The following is a 26940-nucleotide window of genomic DNA, read 5'->3' as shown; positions in this document are numbered from 1 at the left end:
CTCCCCATGGGAGTCCGTGTCGGCCATCGGTTCAGAAGTGGCAGACGACAGGGGCTGCAAAAGCACCTCACTGACGACCGTCGAACCCGAAGCTGGCTCCGGCTGCGAAGAATCCTGTTTGGACCTCGGAGGCCTATCTTTGTCCTTGCGTTTCTTTTGAATTCCAGTTGTCGGTAAAGTATCCGATGACATCCTGTAATTAAATCGTCTACCGAAATAGTTCAAGGCCCAATCGTACCTACGCTTGATAGTACGAGAATTAAACCTAGCACAGAACCGACAACAAGAAACATCGTGGTCAGGGCCTAAGCAAGGTAGACAGTAAGAGTGGAAATCTTTATGAGGTATTTGTTTTCCACACGCTATACAATTATTAACTTTTTCTGACATTGAAGGAGCAAGAAAAAAGTTTCCCCAACGGGGTACTTAGCTTAAGAAGAGAAGTTGAAAACTTCGGACCGAAGTCAATCAAAGCACGTTGTTCTGAATACGTCAACCAACGACTTGCGAGCTGCTTTCCACCGCACGGCAAGAAAGACTGGGGAAGATGGCGTCGGCTGTCAGCTATGTACCTCTGCGTTCTGATGTCAGGGTACTTGCTGGTACAGCCAACGCCGGACCCAGACTTTGGGATTCTGGCTGACCTCGGGCTGCCTGCCAGCAGGAACACCCTACAGTTATGACTGCAACAGTGAAACACGAAGAACATCAAAAGGATAAAGAAGCTACTTTTAGAAAATGACTGGAAGGCCCTTAGACTTTGTCCTTCACAAAATGATGGCTACTTACCCTTAGAAAAGTAAGGGCATTTAAAACAGACAAAAAATGTCTACAGGCCACTTTTAACACTCACATTTAAAAAATTGCACAGTGTCAGAAATTAAACATTTCAATGCTGGCATTTTCATGTGCTCTACAGTCTAAAAACATAGTAAGTGCATTCTTTTGTGGAATGCTGAAGTAGTTTGCACCAATCATAGCATTATATGTAAAATGGCCAACTATTAAAAGAAGGCCTTACTGACTCTTAAGGCTAGCTACAGAACTTACAGTACAAAGGCTTAACACTAACTGTACTTTTGTGCAACCAAAAACACACCGCAGTATCCCTTTTAGACTGTAATTCTGACCAAACTAAAGCCGGCTTTTAGTTAAAGTTTGTTTTACGTAAATGTCTGTTGGGTATTTCAAGAGCACTGACTTGTAAAGGCCATGATCCAGCCATGATTCCTGCCTGTACAGACACTCCTATCACCACTGCCAGATCCGGGTCGACAGAGGTGTTAGGGTCCTTCCCAAAAAAATGTCTGATTACTTGGCGTATCCGAGGGATTCGTGTCGATCCTCCTACCAGTACGATCTCATCTACCTCGGACTTGTCCAAATGTCCCTCCTTTAGCACCTGTTCTATAGGTACAAGTATTTTTTGGAAAAGATCCTCATTCAGGTTCTCAAATACTTCTCTGGAAACCTCTTCCTTGAAGAGAATGCTTTGTGTAGCATGCTCCTTACTAGAGGACTCTTCCTGCTTCTGGACATCTGTTAAGGAAAGGGATACATTAATTAAGGATGTATTACAAAACGTCAAGTTAAGCTTGGTCCATTCTACAGCCTGACGCAAACGATGGAGGTCTTCCTTTGTAGCAGGTACAGAACCATGACGCGTGTGGATCCGTTCCAGTAAATACTGAAGCAAACGTTGGTTGAAGTCTTGTCCTCCAAGCTTGTTGTTACCTAAGTTACAAAAGAAACAAAGTTTAGCAATCTTCAAATTACTACTTCTCAATTGTATCCAAGATAAGATCACTTACCTAAACCAAATGTGCACACCTAGTCTTGAGGCAGACAACTTCTTCTGGAATACAAACATCAATATTTTCATGCAGAGGTAGAGAATATCAAATCGGGAAGGTACTGTGATTAACTAATCGGGGTTGGTCTCAGGCAAATAATGCAAGGGTTTCTCATTCAGTGCTCCTCCAAACCCATCCCACATAATGTGGGCGGTGAAAATGGTGAATATTGGCTTGTGGCAGAACTAGTGATGCATTATGGTACAATGGAGTGATGGGATGGCAGTGGTAGGAGCAGGAGCTGGTCTGAGTAACACGGCAAGCACAGTGATCAGTAGCATGGAAATGAACCAAACTCCTGTACATGGCCATTACTTCTCACCTCCAGGTACTTCACGTTATATTACATGCTCTCAAATATCATTTTGTGCATTACGGAGAAGCAACATACAGCAGGAATGTCTTGATTATTTGACAAGTGCTATTCTGAGATACCCCATTGTGACACGTTACTAGCCAAATATAAGCAGGAGGAACGTCAATATTTTACATGTTTGCACACAGACTTGGTACACTCCTTAATGGAAACAGACAACAACATGATCTTGCGTGACTTACTAGTTCAACCTTGGGATACTCAAAAGCAAAAATCTATAACAAAATGTAAGCGAGAAATACTCCACAGTGTACTGCACTGTAAATATCACGTACACAAATTATTCAGGGTGGAAGAAACACAAAGAAACATTACACACAATGTTTATTTTTAACTATGGCAAACACTGCAGATATTAACAAAACCTGATGCAACCACTGAATTTGCCCTAATTTACCCAAAGAAGAAGAAAAGTGAAAGTATGTGGGGAGGGCTGTGCTGCTGGGACACGGAACACACTGACTATATCAATACATGAAAGTGGAAAGAAATGCTGGAGTAAATGTTATTCTATTTAAAACAAGTAACTTGACTACTAAGTCAAGCAGTATGTTTAACTGTAACAGAGATCAAAGATCTCAGATTAACAGATTTGCTCAATTACTTGCATACTAGCAGTGGATTTGAAGTCATGGTGTACAGTAGCCTAATAAAACACTGACAGATCAAGAAAATGACAGCCTGGCCTGGATTCAGAAACAGAGCACAATGGGCAATGTGAAACAGAAATATTATCATGGCCATGTTACCCAAGAAAAATGCACAGTCAGCATCATATGCAAATGACTGTAAAATGAGAAATCCATTCATCTAGGATTTGCTGGGTGGGGCACTGCAGTCCACCTTCATTCCCCCAGGTGGGGGCACTGCAGCTCACCTAGCTTTCGCCAGGTGGGGGCACTGCAGCTCACCTACATTCGCCAGGTGGGGGCACTGCAGCTCACCTACATTCGCCAGGTGGGGGCACTGCAGCTCACCTACATTCGCCAGGTGGGGGCACTGCAGGATGCTCTAGGGACCTGAAGCAAGACTTCTGCTGTCTGTGCAATGCAGGGAGGACTGCCATCAGAGGACAGACTGCCTGCACAGTGCAGTGAGGACTGCCATCAGAGGACAGACTGCCTGCACAGTGCAGTGAGGACTGCCATCAGAGGACAGACTGCCTGCACAGTGCAGTGAGGACTGCCACTGGAGAACAACAGACTGGAGAAAGCAGTGAAAGAGGGAGTGGGTGAGGATCCAGAGGAGCACACTGCAAGGCAAGGACATAAAACTATTACTTCTGGAAGGGCTGAAAATGAAAGAGCACACACATCTAGCAGAGGACAGCCCACATCTAGCAGAGGACAGCCCACTCTTTTGCCACCTCCTACATCCACACTACTGGGACTGCCTACTGTGCAACTCACACAAAGTCCCCATTACAAAGTGGATGCCTGGCACAATCTTGCCACAGCAGTTAATGACGCCATGGGTATCATCTGCTCTGGTAAGCAGTGCTGGCATTAGTACAGTGACCCGAAGGTGTGCCATCCTGACCTTCTTTGCCAACGAGAAAGAATTTTGAGAGAGGGAGCCAGTACAGTAAGTGTGAATAGCTAGTAACAGCTGTTACAAAGGTAGTGATTACTACACACCCATATGCAGTTACCAATGTTCATTGGCATTCTATTTTTCTAATTTTTAGCATCTGGTGAGACAGAGAATCAGATGATCTGCCAGAGGAACCATGAACATGTATGCAGGTGCTAAGGTATGCTTATGGAATTGTTGCTACACCTATATCTCTTCACTGCTATCATTGGGAAGGTTTACTTGCTTTCACCACTGCTTACGGCTTTGCTTTACATGACATAAGTGGTCACTGCAAGTTTAACTATGCCACTGTCCATCCTACTGCCAAGTATTCACAACAGTGACTGCCAAAAACAGAATGGAATGGCTCTGGGTGTAACACTGCCACTGAGGATGTTAGTGTCCACTTTGCACAGCCCTGACCATACCAAACCACAAACGACTGCACAGCCCTGACCACACCACAGAACAAACTGCACAGCTCTGACCACACCTCAAATGGCTGCACAGCCCTGACCACACCACAAACGGCTGCACAGCCCTGACAAAACTACAGTACAAACTGCACAGCTCTGACCACACCACAGCACAAACGGCTGCACAGCCCTGGCAACACCACAGCACAAACTGCTGCACAGCCCTGGCAACACCACAGCACAAATGGCTGCACAGCCCTGGCAATACCACAGCACAAACGGCTGCACAGCCCCGACCACAGTGTAACCGGTGGCTGTGCCCAGCCATACAGGCAATCATGGTGGTGACCAGTTTTTGTTTGGGTACATCACAGTGCAGCTTGATTCACTCCTCATCCCCCCTTTCTTCCATCATGTTGTAGCCTTTCTTGTGTGTCCCTCCCTACCCAATCTGTTGTCCAGTTCTCCCAAATGTTCTCACGTTCTCTCTTTCTCCCCTTTATGTCTCCTATTTCTGACACCACCTCCCTTGTTTGTACTTGTATGTTGTTTGAGTCTGCCATCTCTGTACACCTCTCTCTACCCTCACCTTCCCTGCAATATGTTCCCTCTCTAAACTTGTTACAAAATAATAAAAAATGGGTGCCTGTCTCCAACAAAAAATATGCATATGGGAGCACTTTAAACACAGTCTATGAAATTAAGTTGACATCTGTTTTGTCGACATACTTTGGTTAAGAAAACAGACATTCAACAGGCGTGAGAGATCATACAATCCCAGGGTTACGAAATCTACTTTCTCCTTGGCATTGCACGATCTTGGAGTTATTAGTAGGACACACACACACACAATTTGTCACCACAAATGGCCGAATCTCATAATACTAATAAAAGTACACACTGCTAATTACATACACCACAAGACTGTAAAACAGTGAGGAAGGGCAAAATCAAAGTCACCGCTGTGTAGGGATTCCACAAAACAAACGTGCCTGGCAGTTTGACTAAACAGTTCTCCCAACTAAATGTTCGATCTATTAGAAGCATGACCAAACACACGGAACCCATCATACACCCTTCTGCTCCCTCCCCACACCACTCTTCCCTTTTCATTGTCATTATGCGTTTCTCCACTCTTTCCACAATCATTTACCACATAAACATAGTAGGGCACTCCTGTGTAGCCTCTGTCTAGGTTCTTGGCTGTTCCTGTAGGGCTACATCAGTTTTCACTGCTGCAAGTGCAGTACATGCATGCTATTGGACCTTGGTGGTCATGTGAACTACCACAACACTAATTCTATTCCACCAATAAACTGCCTACTTAATGGCACTGCAGCCCTTGGAGAAATAAGCAGCACTGCTCACTCCCATTACCTGCTTATCCACGATACACTGATGTGACAAGGAAGAGGGAAGAGTGCAGTGCAGATGGATTAACAGTTTTTTCTGACTCCTGGCTTGTGTTTGTCACATGATATGACAACAGTCGTACAAAGTACCATAAACATTTGTTTCTTAAACAAGAAATTGTGGGCACCTGTAACAGCTTTACATTAAACTAAAAAGATCCGAACTTGAAACAAAAAGCGCATATTAACATTACTGATCTGAAATTTCAATGTTTTAATATTTGGATTGGCTAAAGGACCTTCTAAGAGATCCTATGTATCCCACTTTGAGTTAATGATAGGTCATGGGCAAGTACTAGGCCAGCTGTCCTTTTGGGTCATTTTAAGCCAAGCCAATTTCCCCCAAGGGTGAGGCTCAATCCCTGTACTTTGTGTTTGTGAGAAACACTTTAACCATTACACCAATCCTCAACAAGCAAAAGAAAACGAGTCATCCGTTTTCCTTTTACATACAGATAAATGTACTGATAGTCTTATTTTCGGAGGCGTTTCCCATCCCTTCAGTTGAAAGGGCCTGTGTCATTTGGCATTTTTTCTTTTACAAAATCATCAGCCTGCTGTTGTGTTAAGAACAACATACTCAAGCTATGTCCAAACGTCTCCTCTGTAGGAACAGTAGTGGACTGAATACAAGTTCAACATTTTAAATAGGACTTTATAGTTTTGAAATGTTTTCTTCTTCTAGCGGATCATCTGTTTCCATTTCTTCCTGTCTTAAGTCTCTCCACAACAGGTACAAGTATGGCTCTGTCATTGTTCATGTTGGTGTGAATAACTTGAGACATACCTCCCTGGAGTATGTGAAGAGAGACATGATTGAGCTGTCAGTGTGTCCCAGGCAGGTATGACCCTAGCCCTAAGCAGCATCATACCTTCACAAAGAATGACACCACAATACCAACAAAAATTATTGACTTGGCTTAGTTTTTGGTGTCATTCCAAGGGGATCCAGTATCTGTCTGCATGGGATTACACGGCTGACAGACCTCAATGCTTTGCCAGAGATGGCCTCCACTTGTCACCCTGGGATTCAGGATTCGGGCCAAGGCTCTTGTCTCCCCCAGTGTGCCTTTTTTAGGCAATGTCCCACAGACAAATCTTCCAACATAAAAGATCTGTCAAAAAGCAAATTGAAGGTCATGCTGCTTAACGCTAGGAGCCTTAACCTGAAAATGCACTCACTGGAGGCTCTCCTAGCACCGGAAAATGCTGACATCTGTGCAGCCATGGGAACTTGGTTCAAGGCTGCCGAGAGCACCCCTGCCTTACCAGGCTATACCCCATTCCACACATTACGAACACAAAATGAGGTTGGGAAGACTAAGGCTGGTGGAGTTTCTATTTTCATTAAAGACAAGAACACCTCCAGACTGGTTTGCCAGCATGACACACTAGAACTTCTCCAGGTGCAACTGACAATTGGCAAGATACCCATCCAGGTTATAGCCAGCTAGCTATAGACCGCCCTTCATGACTCAGGGCACCCACTCCTCCTACCTGGACTCGAGTCCATCAAGGTACCCGCTAATACCCTGATCCTTGGTGACTTGAACTACCCCACCATAAACTGGGTGAACTATTCCTGCTGTAATGCACTCACCAAACGATTCCTTGACTTCAATTTTAACGCACTAGACCAGTTTGTCTTATCCCCCCCCCCAAGGGGGGGCAGCATTCTAGACTTGGTTCTCACCAACATGGGTGACTGCTGCACCGCCGCCATAGTATGTTCTTCCCTGGTCATACCATCGGTCTGTCTCCTTCGAAGTGTCTATCCCATCCAACCCCCCCAGCCATAACCAGGCAAAAAACTTCTCAAAAACTGACTACAACCTTCCTGACTACAACCTTCTAAGGGAAGATATCATTGGCTTCACACCCCCCCCCCCTCAGAGGATGCAGACAGCTATGCTGAACAATATGCCAATGCAGTATACAAGCACATGTACAACTGCATGGACTCAGCCATACCCAACAGAACTAAAACCTTCTCCTCTGGGAAACAGAAACCCATGTGGTGGACATCCTCTATCGACAGGCTTTACAACAAAAGGAAGAAACTGTTGTCCAACGGTAAAAAGGCACAAATTCCTAATTGGAAAAACTCCCTCCTTAGCCTCAACAAGCAAATTAGATCACTAGTGAAAACCTCAGAAACCTTCATGGCAAAGCCCATATCTGTTCCGAATTAGTTCTTAATGGTACCACTTACACTGATCCTGTTGATTTAGCCAACCTGCTAGCAGACAGGTTCAGCACAAACTTCACCACCCCTGTCCCCCCAAAGGCCCATTTGACATCCCTGATACTTGCCCCACACCTCACATCTCCATAGTGTTAAAGGCCTATCCAAGACAAAGAACACAGCTTCCATGGGACCTGATAGTATCCCAGGCTGTATTCTGCAACATCTCCAGCAAGAACTAGCCTAGCCATTGAGTACCCTATACAACCATAGCCTAAGTACAGGCTTCATTCCAGCAGAGTGGAGAAAGTACAGTTGTGTACACTTACCATACTTCAAACAAATTGCAACAAAAACCCAGTTATCTGCAAGACAAATTCTGCAGGCTTTGGGGTTCTTGGCATCCTGCATTCTACTAATTCCATATGCAAGACTGCATATGAGGAAACTTCAATGGTACCTAAAAAGTTTATGGAGTCAACATTGTCACAGTCTGGAAACAATGATTCCTCTCATTCCCTGCCTACAACAGGAGTTTCTTTGGTGGGCAGAGGCATGTCACCAAAACAAGAAACTGTCATTCACTCTACCCCCTGCCACCCAAACCCTAACTACAGATACATCAGACTATGCTTGGGGGGCCCACCTGGTGGGGAGATGCATTCAGGGCAAATGGAGCCCAAAACAAATGCATCTGCATATCAACCAGAAAGAGATGCTAGCTGTTCAGAATGCTCTGACAGTCTTCAAGGACTTGCTTCATCCAGGACAACTACTGATAAAGACGGACAACACCATGGTTATGTGGTACGTAAACAAGCAGGGGGGGTACACATTCCTACCCCCTTTGCAGACTAGCCATGGCATTGTGGAACACAGCTTTGACTTACCAAATACATCTTCAAGCTCAATTCCTGCCAGGAAAACAAAATACTCTGGCAGACGACCTAAGCAGAAATCTTATGGACCCGCACAAGTGGAAACTGAATCCACAAATCTTCAACATGTTAACACAGAAATGGGGGAGCCCAGACATAGATCTATTTGCCTCTCCCTAAAATTATCAACTGGACAAATTCTGCACAAGGACTTATCACAGAAAAGCATGGAAAGTGGATGCCCTATCCTTCAGTTGGAAAAACCTATCCGTCTATGCCTTTCCCCCTCTACCTCTTCTCTCCAAGGTCTTACTAAAAGTCAGATGGGAAAAAACAAAAATTATCCTAGTTGCTCCGGACTGGCCTCACCAGCACTGGTACCCAATTCTAAGGAATATGTCTCAACTTCCTCCTTGGTACCTGCCTCAAATACCTCATCTACTGTCTCAGCAGAACAATCAAATTCTGCACACTTGGCTCTAAACTCTGAACCTTGCAGCATGGCTGATAATTTAATTATTCAAACAACACCTCTCAGTAAATCTGTGATGGATGTCATTTTGGAAGCCAGAAGGCCTAGTACTAGAATATCTTATGCTGATAAATGGAAGAGATTCTGTGCTTAGAAACAAGCACAAGGAACAGACACAGCGAAGCCCAAGATCCCTCAGATTTTACAATATTTGACTGAGATGCTTGAAAAGGGCCTATCTTTTTCTTCAATAAAAATCCATGCCCCTGCCATCTCGGCTCATTACAACACGGAGCCTCCCCTCTTTTCTCATCCTCTGCTTAAATCTTAGAGGGGCCAAAAATTTAAGGCCTCCCAGATGATCATCAACTCCTGCATGGGACCTCAATTTTGTGCTGGAAAAACTCACCCTGCCTCCTTTTGAAACAGCAGCTACTGCGGATATAAAATTTTTATCTTGGAAAACAGCTTTCCTCTTGGCAATCACTTCAGCAAGAAGTGTTTCAGAACTACAGGCTCACATGCCTGTGGAGCCTTTTATTACATTTTACCCGGACAGGGTGTCCCTCAGGACCAATCCTTCTTTTATGCCTAAGGTGGTATCCAGTGTGGCTCTTAACCAAACAATTCACCTGCCAACATTTTACCCAAATCCACAGAACAAGGGGGAGCGGATTCTGCATTCATTGGACGTACACAGGCAACTAAGATTCTACTTAAACAGGACCAAATCTCTAAAAGTCTGAGCAACTACTAGTGGCATTTGCTGCAGGATCAGAGGGGAAGGCTATATCAATGCAGACTATTTCTAAGAGGATAAGCCACTGCATTCATTTCTGCTACTTGCACCATGGTAAACCTCTGCCCAAGGGGATCAGGTCACATTCCACCAGGGCTGCCTCTACCTCAGCAGCTTTTCTCAGAGGAGCTCCAACCAAAGACATTCTAGAAGCTGCTACTTGGAGCTGCTCTGTTCATACCTTCAGAAAGCATTATCATTTGCCTCTGTTCTCCAAATCCAAGGCGGGCATTGCCACTGCATTTCTGCAGGGCCTTATAGCCACTCCTAATGCTATTTAGTTCCATCCTCCCATCCATAGCTCAGGCATTCTACCCAAATGTAGTGACTGTAACAGTGAAACACAAAGAACATAGTACAGTTGTGTACACTTACCATAAATGTAGATGTTCGATTGTATTCACTGTTGCAGTCCGGGTTACCCACCCGCCATCCCCCTTTTCTATAACTTCTCTTTCCTTCACTATATTCTAAAGCCTTTGTGGTATATTTGCTTTTAGATGAAGGTAAAGTTTATGTTGCTAAAAGTGCATTTTCATATATTTCTGTTTATTGATATACTCCCCATTTGGGGGGCACCTGACATCTGGGGCAAGAAAAACTGAATAAAATGGCGTCTGCTGCATGTTTTATACCCCTGACGACCTGACGTCATGGAAGAGGAGACGGCAACTGACGCAGGACCCAAGACTTTGTTATTCAGGCCGACTGAGGGAAACCTGCCAGCAGATTACCCACATGTAATGACTGCAACAGTGAAACACGAAGAACATCTGCCATCGTCATTCCTTTGCACAAAGGTGGTGCCACTACGTGACAGGATTTATGAGAATGTATATAGCATTCAAAGACTAAAGGAAGAAAATGCTTTAGCCAAACGTGTTAAAACGTTTCCACATCGCACTTTTAAATGTTGGGTTCTACAACAAACTGAACATACTGATAGAGGTGGACCCACTAGTTTATATTTGGAGAAGTTAGAGCTGTATTGGCAAAATTAGATTATCTGCATATTACTACCCAGGGCTAAACGATAAATGCTCTTTATTGTGTTTGTTAAAATTAAAAAGCATGTTTAGATGAAATTGATATTTAGATAGATATTTATGTGTAGTTTTATATTTAGCCTTTTATATATTTTTTTCATTATTTATAGGTTTGTGTATATGAGCTTTAATATGAATAAATTTAGTTTCAAGTTTAAATATTTAGACAGACATAATACATGTGTTTATATAATTAATTTAAATAGTTCTTATTTTTTCTATTTTATTTTTATATGGTTATGTATATGAAAGTATATAAGGTGTTACATGAATTAGTTTATATATATTAATTTGAAATAATGCTGCTCTACTTTAAACTGTTGCCTTTTTAACATTTTTTATTTTAAAATGTCATGCCCTTTTAAGTTTTGGGCTCTTGCCATCACATGACTGTAATTAATGAGTTTACTTACAGTTTCAACCACAAGATTATGCTACAGTATGGGGTAATGGTTTCTCAACTGGGAATAGCGTAGTTATATTAATACTTAGGTGAGCTGGCCAAGCTTCTTAATTGTTCCCAGACTTCAAGCTTGGTACAAACCAATGAAACCATTAAGGCTGTTTGCGGTGTCTACTTTTTTCCTGAATGTTCCGTTTGGGACGCCATGTTCTGTTGGTTGGTGTGGGTGGAAAGAATGAGAATAGCAAACGTCTTGATGAGATTCTTCAAAAGTGTTCTCTAAACACTGTAGAAAACTAAAATGCTGCACGTAAACCTCTAAAAAACACACCAAATGCTCATCTGGGTGATCAAAATGCAAAAAATAATGAGTTGACTTGCAAGCCAACAGCCATATCAGCTGCCCAAATACTTCACAGTCAGGTCATGTTTGCGTTTTTTCCATATTTTCACCCGGGCACCAAAATCATCAGCAGTACACCATACATCACACCTCTCCACAGCAGTCACAATATACATAGTCCATCATATGATCAGCTTCTTAAGATTAACTTGCCGAAACCTCAAAGACCTCCAAAACACAACACAGTCACAAAACAGACTCGGCATATTAATCCTACTTCCTCACATAGGATGAGAAGACCCAAAGTCAAAGATGCTGAGCCCATAAGGCAAGCATTAACTCGGCCAAACATTCTTGTTATATGTAAACAAATATAAAAACAAAAAAACACTGGCTGTAAATAAGCAAACAAAATAAAATAAAATGGTTGAAAAACTAAAAAAAAAAAAAAAAAAAAAACAAAAAAAAAAAAAAAAAAAAAACTTTAAAACATTTAGTAAGCCCTTTCGTCCTTCAACAAGACTCCTTCAGACCAACGAACATTTTCAAATACACCCTTTATACAGTGGCTAAAAGTCACAAGACTTAATGCCAAAGATTCTTCCATTTCAAATAAATTTTAAAATTTTCTTTGTCATTTAATCTAGGTGGATGGCAAGCATCTAGTCTTAGTTGCCACATATACTCTTTCCAATCAAGCTCATCTTCCACATCAAAAGAATTCTCAAAATTATTTGCTCTAAAACAACTTTAAAAGTTCCTGAACAATTGGCTTGGTTGTAATGTTTATTAGAGCATTTCTCTCATTTTGATATTGATAGCATGCATACCGATGCTTACCGATGCTTATACATTTTTATTCAACTCCCTGGTGGTTCTACCCACATAAAATGCCTCACAAGATATGCAAATGATACCATATGGTCTAAATTTACTACTACAAAAAAAAAAAAAAAAAAAAAAAAAAAAAAAAAAATGAAATAAGAATTAATTCTGAGTGCGACTGAAGGCCCAGTAACAAAGACATTCACACATGTAACAGATAAAGAAAAAAAATGTAAAAGAATCCCTGATCTAAACAGTCTTAAGAGATGTACAGGATGTCAGAGACTAAGATGAGACATACTAGTGTCAGTGTTCAAGAACAAAGGGGACATTCACGACTGACAGCAGTCCAGTGGTATCAAAACTCTTGCCACACTGCATGAAAGTTCTGCAGACTATTATTGACAAATGAACGCGTACCAGCTGTAGAAAGTAAGATGGGAGGGGAGCAGTTTGGATTCAGTTCAGATATAGCACAAGAGATCCAATGATGTCTGCAGTGAGAAAGACAGTGGGGAAGCTAACAGTCCACCTGGGCATTCCTAGATTTGGAGAAAGAATATTACAAGGTCCCAAGAAAGTTGATTTGGGAATACATGTGGCAGTCTGAAGTCCCAGAAACATTGGTCGAATTAATATAAGCTATGTACAAGGGCCCAATGGCTCAAATATGAACATTGCTCGGTCTTACAGAAGGTTTACCAGTGCCAGTGGGTGTGCACCAGGGCTCAACACTGAGCACTGCTGATGGAACACATTAGCAAACAGGTCGGAAGGGACAGATCAACAAAGTTATTGTATGCAATGTGGCATTATGGGTAAACTCTGAGCAAGAACTTCAGCAAAGGCTAGGGGAATAGAATCCAAAATTAAAGGGACATGGGATGAAACAGAGTACAAGCAAGACTGTTATAAGGGCAGCAAATTTTGGAAATCAATAGAAGCTAAACACAGAGAGAAGAGAGAATAACAAAAGAGGTTAACAGCTTCAGGTATCTGGGAAGGGTGCTTGAGGAGACGGAAAGTCTAAATAAGGAGGTCAAAGCTAGAATCAGAAGGGGTGCAGTCAACTGGCAGAGAGCGTCAGGAGTAGTGTATGACATAAGAATGCCAAAAAAGCTGAAAAGTAGAGTACAAAACAATGGTGTGACCAGTACTTCTCTATGGTATGGAAACCTGGGCAGCAAACCCAGCTTGGTTTCGTAAAGGGCAGATCATGCCTACTCAACCTGGTGGACTTCTTTGAGAAGGTCACCAAAGCAATGGATGAGGGCAAAATCATTCACACTGCCCATCTTGACTTGGCCAAGCCATTTGACAATACCCCACTTGGGCATTGTTGACAAACTCAAGAGGTTTGGAACAAACCGATATGTCACCCAGTGGACAGCTAACTGACTCACAGAAAAGACCCAGGAAGTTAGAACTGGGGAGTCCACCTCTACAAAAAGAGGCCAGTCACAAGCGGAGTCCCCTCAGGAATCAGTCCTGGACCACTCCTTTTTGGCATTTACTTCTCAGAAGTCAAGGCCAATGTCAGTGGTCTGTGGCTGACTAAATTTGCAGATGATTGCAAACTAGGAGCTGTCATTGAATCTCACACGGACACAAATGTTCTCCAGGAGGAGCTGACACAGAAACAACCGGTGCCAGAGCCATGGACTAAAACTAAATGCCAAGAAATGCATAACAGTATCCTTTGGCAAATCATCCATCCCTGGTAACTTATCATATTGACAACACATCCCTTAGAGCTGACCCAGTAATCAGGGACTTCAGGACACACACACAGATACTAATATAGCCTTTGATCATCAAGTGTCTACAGTGGTGAGGAAATCATTCTATGTTGCACAACTTACAAACAAAGGTATGGCATATTAAGTCCAAAGAAGTCATTTTTCCACTGTATTTGGCATTTATCAGACCTATGACAGAGTACAATGCCCCCTTTAGTATGTACCTAACCAGGCATATCCATCAATTGGAACGTCCACAGAGGTTTCTCACTAAAAGAATACAGGGAGTAAGTAATATGTCCTATGCAGACCACCTCAAGGCCCTATCCCTGTATTGTCTCCTACATACTTTTGACAGGACGCCTATGCCTGGCATACAGGGCATTGTCAGACCCCACTCTGATGGAGCTCCTGCATCTCCACAAAAGAAACAGTACCAGAATTAATCATTCTAAAGACTTAAACCTTGCCTGTGATAATAGGACATGCTGGGGAGATGGGCATGTATTCCAGAGACTACCCAGCCTATGGAACAGGCTTCCCCATCCATGTGAAGCAGAGTTACTCCCTAATCCAATTCAAGTGCAACTTGGACAACTGGATAGGAAAACAGAAATTCATTCCTGGCTTAGGAAAACCAAAATTCATTCCTGGTTTTGGGACCTATCTATGACTCTGATGCAAACAGGTAACCTGTAAATGGTTCATCTCCCAGGCCCATGCTTAAACTTATCAAGGGTATCAGAACTCACCAGAGATGTGGGATGCATGGCTAGGCTTAAAAAGGCCCTTGTGGTTGTTAGCTTAGTAAATGACTATTAACCTATGAAAGGCAGAGCAGCTGAGGAAGCTAGAGGTGATGGAGATGAAGTGCCTGAGACAGGTGACGGAGATAATGTGCCCGAAACAGGTGACAGGGTGTACACTGTGGGACAGATGAAGGAATAAGGACATAAGAGCAGAAGCCAAAGTAGCTCCAGTTGCAGAAAAAGTAAATCAGAACAGATTACAGTAGTCTGCGTTCTGCTTTTCTGCATGTGCCTAATCTGTGGAAAATGATTTGTGACTGACAGAAAAAAGGCAAGAGGAAATGAGGGCATCCAGCAAAGAGGTGGATGGACTGTATATGACAGAAGACTTGTGACAGTCCGGCATGAGCACTGAAGAAGGCAGGAGAGTGGCACTGAATAGAGAAATGGCAATAGTTGACAACATCCCAAACCCCATGCTGAAAATGGAAAAAGGGGGGGTGAGGATTTGTTTCACACAAATTATGCAAACACATACAAAAATATATACCTGACTTAGAAGAAATGGAACACCAGGAGGAATCCACATGAATGCAGGGAGGACATGTAAACTCTGCACAGAAGGCACCCCAGCCAAGAATCGAACCAGAGAACCTCTTGCTGTTAGGCGACAATGCAAACAGCTGCACCACTGTGCCGCAGGTTACTTCAGAGATCAAATGATACGATGACAATATATAATTCAAAGCACCAGCAGGAATGAAAGGACACCATGAAAGGATCAAAAGTTTATTCCACGTTGTTTAGCGCTTTCCTCCCTATTCAAGGGACTTCTTCAGAATGATGAACCAAACTCGCCCAGCCCTATATATACCCCACCCCAATTAAACAACTGAACAATTAAAAACAGGTTTCATTAAATCATTAAAAACATTTCTTAAAATACCCACCAACCAAATTACAAAAATATAAAAAATACAAAAATGACAAAAAATACAAAAATGTGAAACATATATTTTAACCTAAAATATTACTCAATTTTAAAATACTAGAAATGCTAATAGTCTCATTAATAAGTGGATACTGTGAGGCATTCAATATATTTGCTACCTCAATTCCATGATATCTAAATGCACATCAAGGAATTTACCCTGGGTGTCCTTTATTAACTGCTGAATCACTAGGAATTTAAACTTGTGTCCTCCATTTTCCTGTATGTGTCTGTATAAGACAGTGGTCATTCTATTGTTCTTAATGTCACCCAAATGTTCACCCATTCTAATCTTCAGTTTTCTACAAGTCTTTCCTACATAAAATGTAGGACAATCCTGACACTTTGCCAGAAATATCATGTTGTTACTATTACAATTAAAATGGCCTTTGATGTAAATCACTATCATTCAGCTTAAATTATTCCCCAGTCTCAAGTATAAATGGACAAAATGTACGTGAATTACATTTAAAATTCCCTACTTTCCTGATACATATCTCATGTTTCATCCTCCCTTCTAGTATACTCTTAAGGGACCTGTCTTTCCTGTAAACCAATGTGGGTGCCCTCCCCACTGCTTTTGCAATGTTTGCAACATACTGTAAAATTTCCCAATTGTTTTTAATATTAGAAATGAAATCTACTTCTCTATTATAGGTGATAACCAAACATGAACTAGTAGTCACTTTATTCCTCAATGTTGAGCCATCAAAGGGCTTACCGCTCGTCCCTCCCAAAATGGGTTCATACACACCACTATCATGTTTGCTTTTAACTTCAGCACTAATACCACATAAGTCTTTTGGATACCCTCTCTGAACGTTTGCAAAATGAATTCCATTTCACTTAAGAAATCTTCATATTGACTGACCATTCTGGCAGCTCACACCAGCTGACCCTTGACAACAGATCTCTTTTGGTGATGTGGGTGCCCAGCTGTTGTAATCCAGGTAAGAATTAGAAAATGTCAGTTTTAAATTTTTTATTTTCCATATCCACTTGCAAATCTACATCCAAATAGGTGATTCTTACCCTGTCGTACTCATGGGTAAATTTCAAAAAATGTACTGACTGGTTAATTAATAACAAACTCCATGCATTTAGATATCATGGAATTGAGGTGGCAAATATATTGAATGCCTCACAGTATCCACTTATTAAATGAGACTATTAGCATTTCTAGTATTTTAAAATTGAGTAATATTTTAGGTTAAAATATACGTTTCACATTTTTGTATTTTTTTTTGTCATTTTTGTAATTTTTATATTTTTGTAATTTGGTTGGTGGGTATTTTAAGAAATGTTTTTAATGATTTAATGAAACCTGTTTTTAATTGTTCAGTTGTTTAATTGGGGTGGGGTATATATAGGGCTGGGCGAGTTTGGTTCATCATTTTGAAGAAGTCCCTTGAATAGGGAGGAAAGCGCTAAACAACTTGGAATAAACTTTTGATCCTTTCATGGTGTCCTTTCATTCCTGCCGGTGCTTTGATTACTTGGTCTTGGTACTGGACTTGTGGTTTATGATGACTATATATCCATTATACTTCACTTATGAGGGAAACAATCCCTATGCAGTAAAAATAAAGCCTTGTGGGAGGGCAGAGCTGAATGAAGGCCTAAATAAAGGGGCTCAGACTGCAGAGTCTTGAAGCACAGGTCTTAACCATGCCATCCCTGCAGCTAAACTGCTGATGCAAATGCCCTAGCCATAACAGACCGTTACAACTGAAGCACAGTATTTGGAGGCCTAATGTAGAAGCTATGGCAAAACCTTTTTTTAGGCGCTGCCTGATCCCAGACTCCCATCTTCCAGCTTCTCCACTGCTTGATTTGCTACAATCCAAATCGAACTTGCAGTGGTGAAAACAGATGAGGAGTCAATGTAACAGCAAAAAAATAATGTGGGTGTTGTCCAAAACCTTGGATTACTTACCAGATGGTAAACAGAAGGATGCAGTGATCTCTGTAAAACTATACCAAACAAGAGAGACTGCAGTCTGCCTTTTAAGTCTTGATCAATATGCCAATCCACTACCAGGGCCTGCAGAGGGAATCGCTCTTCCGTACAGCAGAAGCAAAAGAATCAAGATATCCCCAAACTGCATTAATAACGTCCCTCAGGAAAGGCATCGTGGGTAGGGTGACACAGGCCTCCTTGTCCTACTTCTGGGGAAATTACAGGAACCAAAGGCTAGTCCATAGTGGACTTCCTGCACAAGGTTCTCCACAAAAAAAGTGAAGAGGGAAGGCCTCACAATACCAGTCTGTCTCAGAATAAAAAAAACTCTGGTTCTTCACTGTCTAAATCCCCAGACCGAGAGGATAAGAAAGTTAAAGCATGGGCTCACACGAGGACAGCATGGCATCGAGTGCCAGGACCTAAGTGCAGAACAAAGGAAAGGCCAGAGGCAGCACCTTGTTGTAAAACATTTCCATGGCCAAATGGTTGCTATACTCCTGCACATACGAGCACATTTTGGGCTAGTGAGGAGTACAAGTGTCCTCTTTCAATGCTTCCAGAGAGGATTCCTTGGCTCTCGGAAATGACAGTAAGGCCAACCACGGGACTTAAGGAAAAACTCTATACAAATGTTGCCAGTGACGCACTTCTCATGTTCCTCTCGTTGACACCACAGGTGACAGCTCAATCTCAGTTCATTCAAAGTGAAACTCATGGCACACAAGGGAAGCAAACTTATCTATCTGGTGGACTCAGGAGGATGACCAACTGCCTCACCTTCTCATTCCAGGATGCCATTGACCAGAGATCAGAGGACAGACCCTCCTGCCATTCCTTGCTACCCTGCAAGCTTGCTGACTTCTTGACAAAGTTAAGGAAGGCCTTGAGGTTTTCCTTTTGCTTCATGCACACAGCCGAGTTGACGTTTCATGTTGTACTCTGCTCTTACTCTGCTGACTGCGATATATTAACTGCAAGATCACAACATTTTAGGCATACAACACAGAATATTTCTATGATAAATATTAGGCCTAACATTTGGACAGGGAGGAGAAGAAAAAAATAAATAAATAGCAAAGAGGATGAGCATAACTTTCTACCCCAAGACAGGATGTTATGACATGTCCTGATAGGAGGTATACACATGCCTCAAAGTGAGAACAAGAATAAATTTTGAAATTTGCCAAACTATGGCTATCAGATACAGAAGGTCTCCAAAGTTAGATCCATGCTTAAGTTAACATTATGGTTTGAGTTAAACTGTAATGGCAGACTGTTGGTGTATCACATGCTGTTAAAGACAAACTTTGGCAAGACCTAATGTGTAAATGCTCCAAACCAAAGCAGAAAGAACTGCCACCTGATAAGCCACAGTACACTCTTCAGGCATCTGTGACACTGCTGAACATCAGCTGTTTAACACTACACACCCAACAAATTACAGTTCCTGCTCCCCGATATTTAATGGCTACACCTGGAAGAGGCAAAAGTAGTTCAGGTACAAACAAACAAACTAAGAAATGGAGACTATCAGCAGCAGACAGAGGTAGGACAACACAATTCGGTCATGCAGAAAGGCAAATGTACAAGAACACGTGGGAGGAGAGGGCGCTGAAAAGAAGCAATATTAAAAAATTACAACAGTGATAACATTTATACAGCTTTGCAAATCTGACAACACACCACTTAACCTTACCTGCCATTGCTCTTGTAAGGAACATTCCACCCTGTTTGTTCAGTAGAGAGACATCCAAAGTCCCGCCACCCAAATCGACAACAAGGACATTAAACACATCCACTTTGTGGAGACCATAGGCCATTGCTGCAGCTGTTGGCTCATTAATAACTCGCAATATATCAAGACCTGAAAGGAAGAGAACAGAAAAACTAGCATCCAATTAATTAAGGAAAAAGTTTTATTTACCAAGTTAGTCCCACTAGGCATAGCCCGTTTCTAGGCAGACCCTTTAACCTGAGATTAGGTAAAACTAGCACCCAATTAATTAAGGAAAAAGTTTTATTTACCAAGGTAGTCCCACTAGGCATAGCCCGTTTCTAGGCAGACCCTTTACCCCTAACCTGAGACTAGGTAAATAGAATTTTGGTTTTATGTCTCAGACGCGGTCTCCTCTCTTACTCCTCTATCTTCCCCTTCCATCCCATTAGCCCTTCTAGCTTGTTCCACCTTCATGTGCAGCTTCTGCTTTATATCTGTTTGAGTTTAGTGCAATATTTGTATATAAGATTTAGGTATATGGGTTTAGAAAAGTATCCGTTTGAGCTCAGTACTATCTGTATACACATCCTACCTTTATTCCTAGCCTCTAGCTAGATATTGGTATATCTGTTCATTACTATGTTTCATATTGTATGTATAGCTAATGTTTGCTGCAGTGTGTATTATTTGCTATTGGTATATCTGTTCATTACTATGTCTCATATTGTATTTATAGCTAATGTTTGCTGCAGTATGTATTATTTGCTATCGGTATATCTGTTCATTACTATGTTTCATATTGTATGTATATGTAATGTTTGCTGCAGTATGCATTATTTGCTATTGGTATATCTGTTCATTACTATGTCTCATATTGTATTTATAGCTAATGTTTGCTGCAGTATGTATTATTTGCTATTGGTATATCTGTTCATTACTATGGTTCATATTGTATGTATATCTAATGTTTGCTGCAGTATGTATTATTTGCTATTGGTATATCTGTTCATTACAACGTTTCATATTGTATGCATATTTAATGTTTGCTGCAGTATGTATTATTTGCTATTGGTATATCTGTTCATTACTATGGTTCATATTGTATGTATAGCTAATGTTTGCTGCAGTATGTATTATTTGCTATTGGTATATCTGTTCATTACTATGTTTCATATTGTATGTATAGCTAATGTTTGCTGCAGTCTGTATTATTTACTATTGGTATATCTGTTCATTACTATGTTTCATATTGTATGTATAGCTAATGTTTGCTGCAGTATGTATTATTTGCTATTGGCATATCTGTTCATTACTATGTTTCATATTGTATAAATAGCTAATGTTTGCTGCAGTATGTATTATTTGCTATTGGTATATCTGTTCATTACTATGTTTCATATTGTATGTATATTTAATGTTTGCTGCAGTATGTATTATTTGGTATTGGTATATTTGTTCATTACTATGTTTCATATTGTATGTATAGCTAATGTTTGCTGCAGTATGTATTATTTGCTGTTGGTATATCTGTTCATTACTATGTTTCATATTGTATGTATATTTAATGTTTGCTGCAGTAAGTATTATTTGCTATTGGTATATCTGTTCATTACTATGTTTCATATTGTATGTATAGCTAATGTTTGCTGCAGTATGTATTATTTGATATTGGTATATCTGTTCATTACTATGTTTCATATTGTATGCATATTTAATGTTTGCTGCAGTATGTATTATTTGCTATTGGTATATCTGTTCATTACTATGTTTCATATTGTATGTATAGCTAATGTTTGCTGCAGTATGTATTATTTGCTATTGGTATATCTGTTCATTACTATGTTTCATATTGTATGTATATTTAATGTTTGCTGCAGTATGTATTATTTGCTATTGGTATATCTGTTCATTACTATGTTTCATATTGTATGTATAGCTAATGTTTGCTGCAGTATGTATTATTTGCTATTGGTATATCTGTTCATTACTATGTTTCATATTGTATGTATAGCTAATGTTTGCTGCAGTATGTATTATTTGCTATTGGTATATTTGTTCATTACTATGTTTCATATTGTATGTATAGCTAATGTTTGCTGCAGTATGTATTATTTGCTATTGGTATATCTGTTCATTACTATGTTTCATATTGTATGTATAGCTAATGTTTGCTGCAGTGTGTATTATTTTCTATTGGTATATCTGTTCATTACTATGTTTCATATTCTATGTATAGCTGATGTTTGCTGCAGTATGTATTATTTGCTATTGGTATATCTGTTCATTACTATGTTTCATATTGTATGTATAGCTAATGTTTGCTGCAGTATGTATTATTTGCTATTGGTATATTTGTTCATTACTACGTGTCATATTGTATGTATAGCTAATGTTTGCTGCAGTATGTATTATTTGCTATTGGTATATCTGTTCATTACTATGTTTCATATTGTATGTATATGTAATGTTTGGTGCAGTATGTGTATTATTTGCTATTGGTATATCTGTTCGTTACTATGGTTCATATTGTATGTATAGCTAATGTTTGCTGCAGTGTGTATTATTTTCTATTGGTATATCTGTTCATTACTATGTTTCATATTGTATGTATATGTAATGTTTGGTGCAGTATGTGTATTATTTGCTATTGGTATATTTGTTCGTTACTATGTTTCATATTGTATGCATATTTAATGTTTGCTGCAGTATGTATTATTTGCTATTGGTATATCTGTTCATTACTATGTTTCATATTGTATGTATATCTAATGTTTGCTGCAGTATGTATTATTTGCTATTGGTATATCTGTTCATTGCTATGTTTCATATTGTATGCATATTTAATGTTTGCTGCAGTATGTATTATTTGCTATTGGTATATCTGTTCATTACTGTGTTTCATATTGTATGTAAATCTAATGTTTGCTGCAGTGTGTATTATTTGCTATTGGTATATCTGTTCATTACTATGTTTCATATTGTATGCATATTTAATGTTTCCTGCAGTATGTATTATTTGCTATTGGTATATCTGTTTATTACTATGTTTCATACTGTATGTATAGCTAATGTTTGCTGCAGTATGTATTATTTGCTATTGGTATATCTGTTCATTACTACGTGTCATATTGTATGTAGAGCTAATGTTTGCTGCAGTATGTATTATTTGCTATTGGTATATCTGTTCATTACTATGTTTCATATTGTATGTATAGCTAATGTTTGCTGCAGTATGTATTATTTGCTATTGGTATATCTGTTCATTACTGTGTTTCATATTGTATGTAGAGCTAATGTTTGCTGCAGTATGTATTATTTGCTATTGGTATATCTGTTCATTACTATGTTTCATATTGTATGTATATTTAATGTTTGCTGCAGTATGTATTATTTGCTATTGTATGTATATTCAATTGTTCTTCATGTACTCTGCTGCTCATTTATTGTTCTGTGGAGCTTTTCTCCCCATGCCTCCACTGAAAAAGACGTGTCCAGTTGGAATTTCCCGGTAAATAAATAAATGTCTTGTGAAAGATGGCACGTGTAGAAATGACGCTGGTCTGACAAGGCGGTCAGTACTGGACATATGATTCCAAGTGCCTGGCTTGAAAATAGAAGCCACTGGCATCTGATCTTTCTAGTTATCAAAGGGGAGTGTTGGCTGCACAGTCTTAACCTACAAAGCTATACTTCTGAGCTACAGATCCTAACCAAAGGGAGGAAAACTACGAAACACTGTTTCACAACTAGAAAAACAAAGGCAGTTGAGCTGCATACTAAGTAAGGTCTTCCACAACATGCACTAAGTGAGAGTTTTAAAATAATGAATGGACCAGTGGGAGGAACGAGGGCAACAATGAAAGACTCTGGACGTGGGAGGAACGAGGGCAACAATGAACGACTCTGGACGTGGGAGGAACGAGGGCAATAATGAAAGACTCTGGACGTGAGAGGAATGAGGGCAACAATGAAAGACTCTGGACGTGGGAGGAATGAGGGCAACAATGAAAGACTCTGGACGTGGGAGGAATGAGGGCAACAATGAAAGACTCTGGACGTGGGAGGAATGAGGGCAACAATGAAAGACTCTGGACGTGGGAGGAATGAGGGCAACAATGAAAGACTCTGGACGTGGGAGGAATGAGGGCAACAATGAAAGACTCTGGACGTGGGAGGAACGAGGGCAACAATGAAAGACTCTGGACGTGGGAGGAACGAGGGCAACAATGAAAGAGTCTGGACGTGGGAGGAACGAGGGCAACAATGAAAGAGTCTGGACGTGGGAGGAACGAGGGCAACAATGAAAGAGTCTGGACGTGGGAGGAACGAGGGCAACAATGAAAGAGTCTGGACGTGGGAGGAACGAGGGCAACAATGAAAGAGTCTGGACGTGGGAGGAACGAGGGCAACAATGAAAGACTCTGGACGTGGGAGGAACGAGGGCAACAATGAAAGACTCTGGACGAGCTACTATACTTGTGTGAAATGAGTCTGCGTTGCATGCATGCCCTAGTACCCAATGTCAATAAAATGAACACGAGATATTTTGACAGGTATGTTTCCCATTACCATGGTTACCATGTTTGTAGCAAATGAGTGCACATTTTCCACTCTTTGTAAAGCTCTTGCTACATTACATGCATTTGTTCTGGACAGATCAGCTCAGCTCTAACAGTCTAAGCCCAATCGCATGCTTCTGTCTACACATTTCGTTTAATATGATGCAGCTAAACCAATCGCATGCTTCTGTCTACATGCTTCCTTTAATATGATGCAGCTAAACCAATCGCATGCTTCTGTCTACACATTTCCGTTAACATGACGCAGCTAAACTGCTGGTGCTGCTCAGGTCTGGAAACGCTTCATTTGGTTTACTGCCACAGTCGTGCCTGGATACAGAAGGATTTGTACTCAGTGGTATCAACAGAAACCTTATAGTGCATCCACACAAACATACCCTATAACATGGCTGCACAACCCCCACAACAGTCATGCAACAATCCAGGAAAAGCAATAAGACGATGAAAGAAATGGAAAACAACTAATCAAAAGATCAAAAGTTAAGTCGCGCTACTTGTTTCAAGAACAGAACTGAAAGGCACAGCAAGTAAAGCAAGAGAGATTCAGAGGAAGGCATCATGGTCCTGATGTCACTATCATGTCCCAAAACGTCGGTCCTACAAGCAGGGTGTTAAGTAAATAAGCAAGAGAGATTCAGAGGAAGGCATCATGGTCCTGATGTCACTACCATGTCCCGAAACATTGGTTCTACAAGCAGGGTGTTATTGTTTGACCATCCCTTGACAAAGGAGAATGACAGCAAGGACTGATCTTTACAAAAGCAAAGGTGGAAAGAAAAGGTCAAGACAGCAAAAATTAACATGTCAGCAGACACGAGCTGCTCATAACGTGTGCAACACTAGAATGGAATTCAAACTGAACTTCAACCCGAGGAGCACATTAAAGACAAGGAGCATAATTTCTATGATCGAAGTCACAGAGCTTCTCTGCTTGCGCCTAAGCATACATTACCGATTCATAAAGCGGACTCCAAAATGAGCCCAGAGGAATAAGTAATCAGTGAACTTGTGCGATTTGCTTAATTTGGGGAGCAACTGCCTCACCACTGTGAGAGGAAGTGAATGTCAGATGGAGACTGCACTCGCACAGGTACTCACAGGAACAGAGGCAATACCAGACAAAGTGACCAGAGACCCTCATAAGGGTGGCTAGCCACATACATAAGTCGACACACTTGCCACACTCTGAGCACTTAATAGTGCTCACCCTAACAAACTGGGCGGGACTGTACATAACCCAGATGTAAACTCAAGTCTAACCATCCAGTCATCAGGACTAGCCTTAAAAAGCAGCCAAGACAGCATGCTGTTTGACCTGTAGTGGTAACGCATTTCATTGGTTGGGAATACATAGAGTAACAATCTTATCCCCTTCAGTAATTCTTGTTTGTCGGTACAGACTTGGGTCCCCAGTGCAGGTGCTTGTACAGCCAGCAGTTTTGCAAAGAAATAGGTCTTCAAATATGACTGGGTCTGACATGGCTTGAAAAAGGTTACCTCAGAGCAATTGGAACATTTCTGAGTATATGGAGCTTTGCGCTAATTTGAATGATTTGTGGCCTTTAGTTTTCCTAACTAGAAATCTTTGGGGCCTTTCCTGATGAGAAATATGCTTTGATTTATACACAGAAACATACTGAAAGATAAACTATATACACAAGGGTATATACAGCCACATCCCGGTCATAGAGGGGGGAAAAAAAAACACCAAAAGAAGGGGCTAGACAGAGGGGTGGCTAACAGTGAATTTAGAACATATACTGTTACGGGTGGGCATGGAAAAGGAACCCAGTCTGTAGTGCTTTGTGAGTGTGCGCACAGAGGACCAAGGTGCTGCCTCTAGAAAACTTCCACAGTAAGTCACTGAAGAAGCCAAAGCCCTAGGGGAATCAGCCCCATCCCTGCCTGGAAGGGGCTTATTATGGTGAGTAGAACAAAAAAAACAACAACAAGATGCAACTACCTGCAATACCTAGGTGGTATCTGAGCCATTTGTGGCCATTCAAAGCATGCATAATATTTTCTCTCCATTGTTCTTGGGTTTAGGAAAAATGGCAGGGAGAAAAATTACTGGTTTTCTAGTTGACCAGATATGTAACACCCCTTTCAAAAACTGCTTGCCTCGAGAATGGTTAGGAGGTAATAAGAGGGCAGGCAGTAGTAGTTGACAGATGACGTTTAAGAGAATTGGAAAGAACAGCAGATAACAAGCAAACACTGAAGAACCAGAGGCATCTGGACCGGATGTGGTTCTTTGTTTGTAGAGCGGCACCAACGAGAAAACCCTCACTTCTCTAAATATGATTTTCTAGTAGGTTCATAGGTTAGTACTAAGCTAACTGCCCTTGCGAGCCATTTTAAGCCTAGCCAATTATCCCTTGTGAGACTCATACCCTGCACCTTGTGTTTGTAAAGCAAACACCTTAACCATTAGGCCACCATTCCAACTGTATTATGTTTCTTGGCCTCCTGTACTAGGTGCTGCACATCCTCAGGAAAAATGATGCTACAAGGAATTAAAACCATCACCTAGGCAGTCACCTACAGAAGTTGAAGGCTGGCGTGTATTAAACCACCCCCTGTCCTGTGCGAGTAAGTCCATCCTGTGAAGGTGTGCT

General features: G+C 41.0%; 1 protein-coding gene across 1 annotated transcript in view; it reads right to left on the bottom strand.

Annotated features, from left to right (window-relative positions):
* Positions 1–647: 647 nt before the first annotated feature.
* Positions 648–26940, bottom strand: part of HSPA13 (heat shock protein family A (Hsp70) member 13) — a 77903-nt gene continuing 51610 nt past the window's right edge. The window contains exons 4-5 of the mRNA XM_044072154.1: positions 19722–19889; positions 648–1734 (exon numbers count right to left, since the gene is read on the bottom strand). Coding sequence (XP_043928089.1) covers positions 1148–1734; positions 19722–19889 — 755 coding nt within the window. The 3' untranslated portion in view covers positions 648–1147. The remainder of the gene's footprint in view (positions 1735–19721; positions 19890–26940) is intronic.

This window comes from Protopterus annectens, chromosome 5.part0 (genome assembly GCF_019279795.1).
Source record: "Protopterus annectens isolate FY-2018-M chromosome 5.part0, PAN1.0, whole genome shotgun sequence".
Classification (NCBI taxonomy): Eukaryota; Metazoa; Chordata; order Ceratodontiformes; family Protopteridae; genus Protopterus; species Protopterus annectens.
The sequence above is the reverse complement of the archived record's forward strand: the minus strand, read 5'-3'. Positions and strand labels throughout refer to the sequence as shown.